At 56.2% G+C, this 12109-nt stretch overlaps 1 protein-coding gene across 1 annotated transcript in view; it reads right to left on the minus strand.

Annotated features, from left to right (window-relative positions):
- IGHMBP2 (immunoglobulin mu DNA binding protein 2) overlaps nt 1-12050 on the minus strand; it is a 42417-nt gene extending 30367 nt beyond the window's left edge. Inside the window, exons 1-6 of the mRNA XM_086472067.1 lie at nt 11977-12050; nt 10652-10821; nt 10029-10221; nt 9241-9338; nt 1477-1640; nt 879-1079 (exon numbers count right to left, since the gene is read on the minus strand). Coding sequence (XP_086328193.1) covers nt 879-1079; nt 1477-1640; nt 9241-9338; nt 10029-10221; nt 10652-10821; nt 11977-12050 — 900 coding nt within the window. The remainder of the gene's footprint in view (nt 1-878; nt 1080-1476; nt 1641-9240; nt 9339-10028; nt 10222-10651; nt 10822-11976) is intronic.
- Between the last annotated feature and the right edge of the window lie 59 nt (nt 12051-12109).

Genomic DNA, 12109 nt, shown 5'->3' on the forward strand with positions numbered 1-12109 from the left:
TCTACTTGAGGTGGCTGAGAGTGGGAGGGAGTGTCAGGACAGCCAGACATCTCGTTAGGAAGTGAATTAATGATGTGACTGTTTCTCTCGCGCTCTGGTGAAGAGGATTGCATGAACAATGCCAGACAGATAGTCTGGAGAGCAGGGCACTGCAGCATCTCCCCACGCAGCAGTAATGACTGATTTTTGCCACTTCAATGAGGAATTTGGGCAGGAGGAGTTCTGTCCTCAGCTCTTCCTCCAGCAGATGAAGATGGGCACTGGTGGCGGGTGACCGAGGAGGCTCAGGCAGCCCCTGGTAGAGAGGCTCTCTGTGAGATCCCTTGTCAGGCTGGAAGCCTCCCCACCTCCAAAATTGCCAGATTTGCACCCCAGTTCCTCTCTTCCAGGGCCAGGCTGAATGTCTCCCAATCGGAGTGAATGGGACTAATCCAGGACACGTGCATCTCCAGCTGTCACTGTCAGCCCCCTGCACTATGCTGTTTTCTTTTCTTCTCCCTTGATGTGGCTTTTCTACCACTGACTGACCCCAAAGAGAGGCTCACGCCCACATTCTACCCCTGCCTGTACACAGTAAGAGCCAGACTGGGAGCATCACTGGGCTCACGGTGCCCTGGGCCCACGAACACCAGGTTCAACCAGGGTGCAGGCTGGCTGTGCAGCTCGGGTCAGGACTAGTCGCTGTGACTTGCCTCTAGCCACTGATTCTTGGAGCAACCCAGAGCGCCTGGCTGTAGTGACTGCCTTTTCTACAAGCATCCAAGAAGTTCCTTAGTTTTAGAGACGGAGCAGCTTGCCTGGCCAGCAGACCAGGCCCTGCTAACCTAGCGAGCTGGCGCGCAGGTAACCCGCAGGGGGCGCGTCGCGGGGGCACGTACAAAGGCCTGGTCGATGTCCTTCCTGATATCCGCCACTATCTGGGCGTTGTCGCCATGGGCCAAGACTGCGTCCAGGGAATGCTGCTGGATGGGCTCCAGCAGGCGAGCAGGGTGCCCAAGCCGCAGGATGGGGGCTCTGTAGCCGGCCAGCCTTTCCACCAGGTTATCCACGGCCACGTTGGACGGTGCACAACAGAGGACCTGCGAGGGGAGAAACGGAGCGCTCGTTGCTGCCGAGGACAGCAGAACCCTGGGGCCAGTGTCCGAGCAGGAAGAGGCTCTGCAGAGACCGAGACCAACGTGTATCCACGGGGGACAAACCACTGACACCTCCCAGCCTCCAGACACCAAAGGCAATTCCCACCTTGCTTTGAAGCACTAGTGCAGGGTCTTTAATAAACAGCAAACCTGAGCTTTGAAGCCTCTATTTGCACCAAATTTTAGCTGACAGGAGGAACTCCCTGGTCCTTGCAAGCCGAGCCAGACTGCAGTGTGGCACAGCTGCTACTGGACCGGCTCCAGCTGCCGTGGAGCCCCATGAGTTTGCAAAATAAACCAAGGTGATCACTGCCATTACGGTCCTGCCGCTGATACTCACTTTCAGGCCCTGCTGTACAGCTTGCAAGATGATCTCTACCAGCGTGGTGGTCTTCCCTGTGCCCGGTGGCCCATGGACGATGGCAAGCTCCCTCTGCGCCAGCGAGAAGGAGACGGCCTCCCTCTGCGATGCATCCAGTGAGTCGTTGTAAAGCTTTGGAGGCTCTGGGGAGACAGCAGGAGAGTCACTTGGACCTCAGCCTGAACCTGGGTGCTTGCTGAGCAGCGCAAACCCATGAATACAAATAAGAAGCTCTCGGTAGCTGGCCCAAATCGATTTGATAATGAGAACAACCTTCCTGGGGAGGAAGGTACACTGTGCACCACCTAGGTGGCTAAAAGAGCCCTGACTGGTAAAAGATGCTTCTGCTTTCAGAAGAACAGGCTACCCATCCTGCAGCTGTGTCTTCCCCTCCTCTCTCCTGCCCCGCTACATTTCAGAAGGAGCAAGCAGTCAGTTGCAAACGCAGCGAGTCTGCATTGACGCTTTTCTGCATTTAAAGAGGCATTTACTTGCTCTAACATCAAACATTGAGGATCTCCTGGGTGTGCAGGGTGCTCGGGGTGAGCCAGCGTATTCGGTAAGCCCTCAACAAAAAGAGGGAAGGAAGCAGCTGATCTTGCAAACAAATTGCTCCCGTTCCAGCTAACAAACCCAACAAAGCACTAGTGAAAAAGCAGCAGAAAAAACTACAGCGTCTGTGAGCAGAAAAGAGCAGTGCTGTATTGTTCAACAGTGACTGAGAAGGAAGGCAGGAAAAAGATACCAACTGGCAATACAAATGATGAAAACTAAAATTAGTTTGGGCTTTAATGATCAGAAAGGGGGAAAAAGAGAAAAGAATATGCAAATTGCATGACAAGAGACATGGTTTCACTGCAGAAGACTGAATTCTCACAAGCTGCTTTTTACCTCCCAGATTTATCTAATTTGAACCCCCATTTATATTCTCATCCCCCATAATCCTGCTGCTAATCTCCTTGTTCATTATGGAAATTAATTACAGCAGAGATGACGATGACTCATTACACTGAGGTTTACCAAAAATAATGTTCCCACAAAAGCTTATGTAAGACAAATCTCTGGGCATCGTTCCCTGCTGGGCATCATGTGTTTTATCGCTATCTTTGCATTAAGGGCTTGATTAAAAGTATGAAAGTTTCTTCTGGATTTAGGCAGGTTAACTTGTGGGCAGCCCCGTGTAACCTGGCACTGACTTTTGAGGCAGCACAACTAAATACGGGTTAAATAACACTTGTTAAAGAGATGCCTGATGAGGAAGAGAGAAACGGGGCCAATGGTGCTTTTCCCTGTCAACCTGCCTCTTGCTTTACACGCAATTTTGGAGTTAGTGTGCTCATGACTACGAGAAGACCAGGAAGCATCCCATGGGCTGGGGAAAAGAGCTGAAAAAACTGAAAGGCATTTCCCACAACGAGGAACAGCCGGGACGTAGGAGTCATTGATGCTTCCTTGCTCAAGGAATGAGATCAGCAACAGGCTTCTCCACACGCACGCACACCCTCTTCCCTTTTAATGCCGAAAGCTGCTGTGTGGGCAGGCTGGGAAACGCGCCTCTCCCGGGCTGGGCACACCAGTGGTGAGGAGGAGGGCAGAGCCTTTTAAGGGGTGCTGTGGCTCCCCTAAACTCTTCCCCATCTGCCAGCTGGGCTCTAAGCAGGCTCACCTGAAGAAATACAGGTCATCCCTGCCAGCAGGGCTGGCCCAACAGCTCTTTATTAGCAATCGATTTAGGACTCGCCCCGATGCTCCCAGCAGACACCAGTTAACCCAGCTCCAGCCCTGTGGCCTCAGCTCTGCATTGCTGCCTCCTGCTCTGCCCGTGGCTGCCCACCTCAGCCCCCCGCCGCAGGCCCTGGGGAGGATGAAGGCACATCTGCATCCTCGGGCCTGGCAGGGGTGGGTCTTGCTGGTGGTCAGGGAATCGACTTGATTTAGGAGTGCAGCACTGATAAAAAATCACCTTGGCCATCAAGGTTAGTCCTCCAACCACACTTCCAGGAACCGAGACGCTCTTCCGCGCGGTGCAGCAGTTCAGGTGAAGAAGTGGGCTGGAGGGTGGTGCTCAAGCACAGGAAAGGGGTCTCTGCACCAAACACGGATGGGAACAGTCCCTCCTGGGAGGAAGAGCTCAAGTTCTCCAGGGCTGGAGGCCTCTCCCTTCAAAATGTACCTTCCAAAGTACCTTCCTCGCCATCGGTGCGTACGGGCACCAAGAGCAAACTGGACCAGGCCCCCTACAGAACAACCTAACTGCAGACCAACGCTGTTGGACAAAATCCAGGTGGGTGATGACGCCTGAAACAAGGAGCTTTCCCTGCTCTCCCTATGAAGTATTTGGCAGCTGAGCCGTCTGCGCTGCTTAGCTGTCCCCATAGATCTGAGGGCCTCTTCACACCCCTGGGACGGCAGGAGGCCCCACACGGCAGGGGGACGAGGAGCATTTAAGATTTTTTGCAAGTGACCTGTCACACGCGCTGGAGTTGTGCGACGAAGCCGAGGAAGTTTTCCTAAAAATCCCTGGTGCTTCCCCTGTGCTCTGCCCGCTGGGTCAGCTGTACTGGGGACACCCCTGCCTTTCAACCAGGCTTTTTCTTCTTCCTTCTTTCTCCGTTCAAATGTCTTTTTACAGCAACAGGCAGAATTAGACATAAGCCCTGCCTTTCGCACTCCACGTGACCGTGGCAGCCAGTGTCTGGGCACAGCGATGAACACCCCCTCGCTTTTTCCAGACCAGGACTACAGGAGAGAGCTGGTAGTTACTAGAGATCTGCCCAGGGTTATGCCTGCCATAGAGCATAACCTCATTTCGGAAAGAAAAGGGAATGTGTCCACGCAGGACGCAGAGCAATGCTGGCCTCTGCTGGCAAGCACAGCCTCTCCGCACATCCCGCACCCCGTACGGGTGCAGGGCTCCCTGTGCCCGGCAGCTGGGAGCAGGGAAGGATTTCTGGAGCCAAAGCTCTAAATGCCTCTGGGCCACGAGTGCAGGTTAAAGCGGCAGAGCGCCAGGCAGAGCGTTTCTTATGGACGGGCTTCTGGATTTTGCCTCCCAGAGAGCCTGACAAGAGCAGAAATCCTGTTCAGTTCAGAGTTTGCCTTTTAGAAAGCTTATTCTCCCACTTGGTACCTTTCCGGAGGCAGCAAGGTAAGGGTTGGAAATGCTCTGTGGTGGGGACCAGTCCCATACCTAGCTGCTCGTCTGCTCACTGGTGAGCCCTTCGTACGCTCCTTTCGACTGCTCCGTAGGTCATTTTGTCCTGTGTTTCTGTGTTACGCCAAGGATATCTATCCTGAGCTGCGTTTTTGAAAGGACTTGGCCTTTGATGCCCAGTGCTACAGGTAACGCCCCAACCTGTGCACAAGCCCAGCAGCTCAGGAGGAGAGACGAAAAGCACAGCTTCAGTGCAGACGGCAGCAAACACAACCCTTCTGGCCCTGCCAGCGCTGCGGCCTTGTGAGAGCGCACTGACACTCTGCGTGACTCCAGCAGCGCTGCAGCTACGCCCTTTGTAGGAGACCGCCTCCAGCACACCCCTGCCGCTCACAGCCGATGGGAGCCACCAGCCTTCCGCACCAAACCCGAAGCCCCTGGCTGTCCCTCACAGTCCAGTCCCCAAAACGCTGATCGGGGCTGGCCCTGCTCAACCCTGAGCCCAAACGCGCTCCTGGCCAGACCCTGAGGGACAACCCCAGCACCTTGCAGCAGCGATGGCGCGAGAACCCCCCGGCTGTGAGGTGAGATTTCCTGGTGCCCGTAAAGACCACGGGGTGAGGAGGTCGGTACAAGCTAATTTCAGGCTTCTTAGGGTCAAAAGTCTGACTTTTTTTTTTTCCTGAATTACTGATAACCGTCTTACACGAGCCCACTCCCAAAAACGTGCTCCCAGGACATTGTTCCAGTGGGAGTCATGCCTGTACCCCCTACTGCTGGGAGGGATCCCGACGCTGTGGGAAAGAGCTGGGTGGGAATTAGCCCAGCAGCAGCAACTCTGCCAGGCAGCAGGAGCTGGGCAAAAGGGCACCAACTGCCTTTGTCACTGTCACCCTTCTGTGTACACTGATGGGTTTTAGCAAGCCGGTGTCAAGCGCTGGTCAGGTGCCAGCGGGCACTAACTACTTCAAAACACTGTTCCTACTGGTTTTATCAGGCTCCTGTCAAGCTCATCGGTCGGTGGCTGGGTTCAGGAATCCTCCTGGGATGACACCAGCTTTAATACAGATCCTCCCGGCACAGCGCTGGGCAGCCTGCTCTCCCGAGATAACCCAAACAGCCACCACCCAGTCGTGAGAAGATCACAGCCCAGCAAAAATAAGCCACTAGAAGGTACTCACCAGACAGGCCACGAGGCTCATGTAGCCCTATTGGGTATGCCCTAAAGAGACCCTGGATAACCCCCCTTTTGGGAAATAAGAAACCCAAACAGATGTTTTTCCCTTCTCCCTCCAGGTCGCGAGGCTCCGTGTTGGGAGACAGCCCCCAGCAGAAAGCACCAGGGGAGCAGAGGGGGGAACTGGGAGGTTCTGTCGCGCCCTTCGGCGGTGCTGGTGAGCGCTCTGCGTCGCGGCCCCGCACCGAGTGCTGCACCCGGCTGCTGCAGCCGCGCTCTGGAGGACACGAGGCTGGCACAGACTTGCTGGCTACCTGGTGCCCTCTCAGTTCACACCTGGACCTGCCGGCCAGTTCCTGATCAATTTGACATCAAGCCCCTACACGCTTTAGGAAAATGCACGATGGTATCGGAACCCACCTAAAAGCCCCAAGACTTCCCTGCTTGAAAAATGAGGCTTCTGGTTTTTTCCCCGCGCTCTGTTAGATTCAGGATGCTGCTGCTGCACGTACGACTTGCTGGACCCTCTTTTGCCCCTGGCAGGACACCCTTGAACATCCAGGCATCGAGCTGGGCACTTGTGATCTCCTCTGGCCCTTCTGCTTCTCGATCTCCTTGTAATTTGGTTCCCGCTGTTTGTACAGAGGACAGTGACAAACGTTCCCCCCGTAGGTATGGATCCCATCTGCTCTGGGCCCTCCTCTTCCTCTCCTGCACAAGCACCACCGCTAGCTCTTTCTCTGAGCGGGTGTTTATATGGTCTCACTCCTACCCCCGGCTTTCTGGGATTGAAGTGGAGCTTATCCTGTGTCCTGGAACGGCCTTAACACAGACGTGTGTCCAGACAGCCGGTTTTACGAGGCGCACAGAACGTAGTAACTCTGAGACTTCTGACGGGCACCTCCCTAAGAAACCAGGCTGAGAGGGGCTTGGACACGAAAGGAGACGCTGTGTGACGTCGCCTGAAATGCTGTGAGGTTTCTCTGTCCCTCCGTGTCAGAGCATGCCCTTGGGAAACACTCGCTGCCTTTGGCAGACAGTCCACGCACCGGCGAGTTTTTATACCATTTGCAGAGACACGTCCCTGTGTCCTGAGGTGAACGGGACACCTGGGGCACTGCAGGTGCCATCACGTAAGCGTAAGAGACAGGACTTATCCAGCCAGCTGCTGAGCGCCCTCCCCGTCAGCTCAGCAGACGCTGGCAGTTCAAGGCACCTTGCAGGACCCATTTAAAGTTAGAGTCATTACTATTTAATCCCTGGCTGGAATAACATCTTTCTAGTTGGGGAGAAAGGGGCTATGAAGCGAGGAGGTAAAGGGAAGGCCTTGCCACCCTGCCAGAGCACGCGGCTGCTCTCAGGTGATGCGCTGCCTTCTCACATTGCATCTCCTCTGTCTGTCTAACGCGCCTGAATGTTCCTACCAACCCGCGCTCTCAGGGCTGGGGAGACGTAAAAATTCATCTCTCTGCTCAGTTTGGCACATCTGAGCAATCTGGGGAAAATGAACTTTTCTTCACTAGAGAGGCAGTTCTGCTGCCACGAGGGAAAAAGCAGAGTTGAAGCTGCTAAGAAAGTCGGTTCATTAAAATGTATGTCTTTTATCTAACATTAAAAACCTGAGGGCACCTAGTCCCTAGGCGGCCAAAAGGCTAAGAGGTTTGACTCAGACTAAGCTCAGGGCTCACAACTACAGAGGGACGACTCACACGAACGTTCATTCTTCGGCCTTGCTATGTGGTGTGTGTGGGAAGCCCAGCCTGAAGGTGCGCTGCCGGGGAACGCGAGTGTCTCCGTGGAAGGGGTGAACCACTGTGGACAACCAAACGCAGCAACGGACGCGAGGGGAAAGCTGCCACAGCCAGCACAGAGCGCCGGCTGCGGTGGTGGGGAGGGAACCCAGCAGAGCCCTGGCCAGCACGGAACCAGGGGGGGACGGAGGGCGTCCCCCGTGGCACGGCGGAGAGGGGAGAGCTGGGCGCTCCGCGCGGCTCAGGCACAGGCTGCCGGCCCCACCCTGCGAGGAGCTGAACCCACCCTCTGCCTTGGCTCCCTGACCGTGGCAGCCCGGATGACATTTCCCTCCCGTCAAGGGATAACACTCGTCAGCAGCCGCCGAGCACTCGGACATTCTGCTGATCGGAGGCTTTGGTTCCCCCAGGGTTTCTCTGAAAGGGTAAGCTGCGTAATTTCAGCTTCCGTTTTTTCCGCGGGCTCACATCACAAAAGATCCAGGTAAAAGGGGATTCTACTTGTACGCGATTTTTCTGACAGCTGTTGGTAAAACCAAGTTGTGAGGTTTTAAGTATCTGATGAAACCAGAGCAGCCTGCACATCTCCAACTTGGCTGAACGCAATCAGAAGGCTGTAAAAATAAAAATACAAGCGTTCCCGTGCCGTTCCAAACTGCAGTAGTTCCGCAGTCACTTAACTCCCGTGAAGGCAGTTATTGCATTGTCAATATAGAAGCAGCGCTGGCAGTTTCTGATCTCTGAAGTTTATGGATGGCACTGGGGCAGGAAGCTAATAAGAAATGCCTCGTAAACTAAATTGAATTTCAGACTCATGAACGTGTGCAAACAAATTCCCCCAGCACAAATCCTGCCTGTTTTATGCCAGAATTCAGCTTTACTTGGTAGGCTCTGAGAAAAGTGAGGATGAGCTAACTGAACACTCCCTCTCATCTTTACACGAGCAAAGTGTGCCCAGCGACCCATAAACCAGTAAGTGTGCGATGCTGCCAGCTGCAACACCACTGGTCACTCACCCCCAGTACTCGGGTCTTTCCCAGAGCAAAGCAGGCTGCATGTCTGGTGCGGACAAGAGCTCCACAAAGATCAGAGTTCCTTGTGTTCCCACGGGCAATTTCGAAGAACGGGTCTCAAACAGGGAGACCACAAGCGCCCTTCTCAGCTGGTCAGCCCCAGAGACAGGCCTCGGAGGACTGGAAGAGGAGTGACGGCAGCCGGGTGTGGGAAATGCCTGCTCCTCTCTGAGGCTCTTTGCCTCTGCCTGACGTGGCGCCCGAAGAGCTGAGCACCCTCCTACCTGGGCAGGGACAGAGCGCAGGGCCCCTGTCCTGTGGGTAGGGAACTTCAGGCTTCGCTGATTGCTCTGGAGGGTGAAGATTTCGCTCCCTCCTTTCCCCACAATAACCCTCTTATCTGCTAAAACCGGCATGAGAGCAGCACCACCGCTGCTCTCACCAGCCCACCCAGCAGAGCTCTCCGCCTGCGTAACTCCGCTTCACGTACCCAGGCAGACTGAAAGCAGCAGCAGCAGCCTCGGTGCGCGTGCTTGGCTGTGAAAGGCCAGGGGCTCTGACCCTCGGGGTGTGGAAAACTTCTCTAGAAAGATCAGTCCAGCACCTGCCATCAGTCTGGTACAAGACCTGATAAAGAAGCAGCCTTACTTGTTTCACTGAATGCGCTGGGCTCAGAAGAAAAGAAGAGGACGTCAATCAGATCAGAGGCTGGGCCACCGTGATACTGCTTTAGTGCAGTCAAAGCTCTGTCAAGGAAGAAAAGAGCCAGGTTACAGGTATGGCACGAACTCCTTCAGATCCCCGGGCACCTTAGCACCCAGTGACAGAACTCTGTGGGCACAGACCCAACTCTCCCAAAGCTGGAAAACGTTATTCCTCAGCAGACTAATCCTATGTCACTGCTGCACCCCCCAGCCCTCACACACACGTCCCTCACGCCGACCAGACCGCCGCTTCTCCCTGTTACCCCAGTCTGACAGTCAGACGCTGTGCTGAGCCTCTTCTGCCCACGAATTCAGCAAAGAGAGGCCACTTCTCCTGCCAGGATGGAAAAGGCTCTACACAGAGCCCAGTGAGTACCAGAGGCGACACAACACGGGACCAAAGTACGTAGCTGGGCGTGGGATGAGGGGTGGGAGAGGCGGAGGGAAGAGCAGGACCGCACCAGCCAGCAGGCAGATAGCTGGGGCTGCTGTGATGCTGTAGCAGAACCCACCCAGCCGAGCGCTCGGTGCGGGTGCTCCCAGCGCCAGCAGAAAAAGGCAGGAGCCTCCAACAGGGGGATGCCTCCCCCCAGCAGAGCTGCTCCAGGAGTGAGAGCCACGAGACAGGACAGACACTGAGCCAAGCGGAGTAAAGCGAGCTCTGCTTCAGGAGAGCTTTTCCAGAACACCCTGGGCAATTCCCAGCGGGCTGCCGCGCCCCGTGGCCCTTACTTTGTCAGCCTCCGGTAGGTGACGTCGTTGGCCAGTTTGAGCAGGCGGTAGGAGCCCTCCCGGTCCAAGCTCAGCACGTCGCCCTGGGACTCCTCAAAGGCAACGGTCACTGCTCTGGAGGTGACGCGTGTGACGATGCCGGTGGAGAGCGGATCAGCCTGGCCAGCGGAGTCGTAAAGGCCCACGATGTCCCCTGCAGGGACAAGTTTGAAGAGCGAGTGTGAGGGGGACAGACATTTTGAAACGCAGCTCTTTTGGGGAGACCAGCAACCAAAGCTCCCTGCCTACCGCAAGACATAAGCATGGACACTTTGGCTTGTACCAGGAATGCCACGAAATCTTTGAGGACAAGAGACCAGGGCTTTGTTTTTGTTGATTCAGGGGGAGGAAAGCCAGCACTTGGATGACGGGCACTATTGCCTGGTGCAACACACACGTCCGCAACAAGGCGACAGCAAGAGGCTGTTTTTCTCTAGATTCATCCTGCAGCCATCACATTTTCACCCCTCATTTTTTGCATCAGTTGCTCAGCCTTTGCGAATATCCCATTAGAAAGATGTCAGGAAGAAGAGTCTGGTTATCTCTTACTTCACCTACTTTGCACCGACAGGAACATCACTTACCAGGCCCGAAGCTGTTATAGGGCAGCTCGGCGTCTGAATCGCACTTTCTAGGCTGAAAGGTCACGAGCAGCCGTCCGTAGAGGCCAGTCCTCTGGCTGGCAGCTTGGAGTTTCAGCAAGCAGACGCCCCTGCGCTGCAGCTCCTTCAGGGAGACACTTTCCTGCCATGCCCTGGAAACCACACACAGGCGTGAAACCCACTTGCTGGACCGAAGCTGAGGTGCCAAGCTTCAGATGCCAACCCAGAAAAAGACAGGGGGAGGAGATGGGGAAGGACAAAGGCCAAAGAGACACCAGCTTGTGGAACTGCAGGCTACAAGTGACGCAAAATGCAGGAGCAGCTTTGGGGGCTGCTGCCCCTGGGGGCCAAGTGTGCTGCAGCGGCTGCGTTGGCTCCACACCCTCCCTCGGGGCATCTTTACTTTTGCAAGGATCAAAACAAACCAGACAATCCCCCGGGTTTATTCTCCTTAGTCCCGCAGTTTGACGTGTTTCCTGCGGGTTGGTCTGTAAGGAGCTGAGTGTCAGGGAACTTCAGGCATGGGATGGCCTTGTCCTGCCTCCTGGCACCCTCTGTCCTTGCAGCTGGGTAAGGCCAGGCCTTACTGGCACCAGGAGTGGGGGTGTCTGTGCTCCCACTGTGGCCCCACGCAACCTGGGGGGACCTGGTGATCCCCCCGGCACCACGAACCCACATCAGTCAGGCGGGATTTGGTTTCAGCTCGATGCACCAGGGCAGGAGGGCAAAGCTGGGTGGGGGCTGCAGGGTCTGGGGGAGGAGAAGGGGAGGCCCAAGGTGTTGCTGACATGAAGTTGGATCCTATCGGTGACAGCAAGCCCTAAAGGGTGAGTCCAAGAGGGATTTCTACAGGGTTAAGCAGGTCCTATTGGGGTGAGGCCGGCAGGGTGAGAGCAGGCCCTGTGGGGAGGGCTTCCCGTTGGGATGGGCTGGTCATGCAGGGGTGCAGCAGCATCCCCCACCGGTGACAGCAGGCTTCCCGCAGGCGACGGGAGGGCCTGTAGGGGCGAGTCAGCGGGGTTTTGTATGGGTGACAGCAAGGCCCTTGGAGGTACGGGTGTTGGTGTCCCCTATAGGTGACAGCAGGGCTCCCCACAGGGGACAGCAGGCCCCACAGGGGTGGCAGCAGGCTCCCCGTAGGTGACAGCAGGCCCTATACAGGTGACAGCAGGGGTCCCCACAGGGGACAGCAGGCCCCACAGGGGGGGTCCGGCAGGGTCCCCCGCAGGCGGCAGCGGGCCCGGGCAGGGCCGGTGCCCCAGGGCTGCCGCAGGGGAGGCGGCTCCCCCCGGGCGGCCCGGCCGTACCTGCTCTCGGCGAGCTCGGCCTCCCGCTCCTCCCGGAGCAGCTCCAGGTGCCGCTCCGCCGCCTCCTCCGCCATGGCCCCGCCCCTTCGCCCCGCCGGCTACTTCCGCTTCCGGGGCGGGGGTCGGGGTCACC

Source organism: Leptosomus discolor, chromosome 12 (genome assembly GCF_034619465.1).
Source record: "Leptosomus discolor isolate bLepDis1 chromosome 12, bLepDis1.hap2, whole genome shotgun sequence".
Lineage (NCBI taxonomy): Eukaryota > Metazoa > Chordata > Aves > Leptosomiformes > Leptosomidae > Leptosomus > Leptosomus discolor.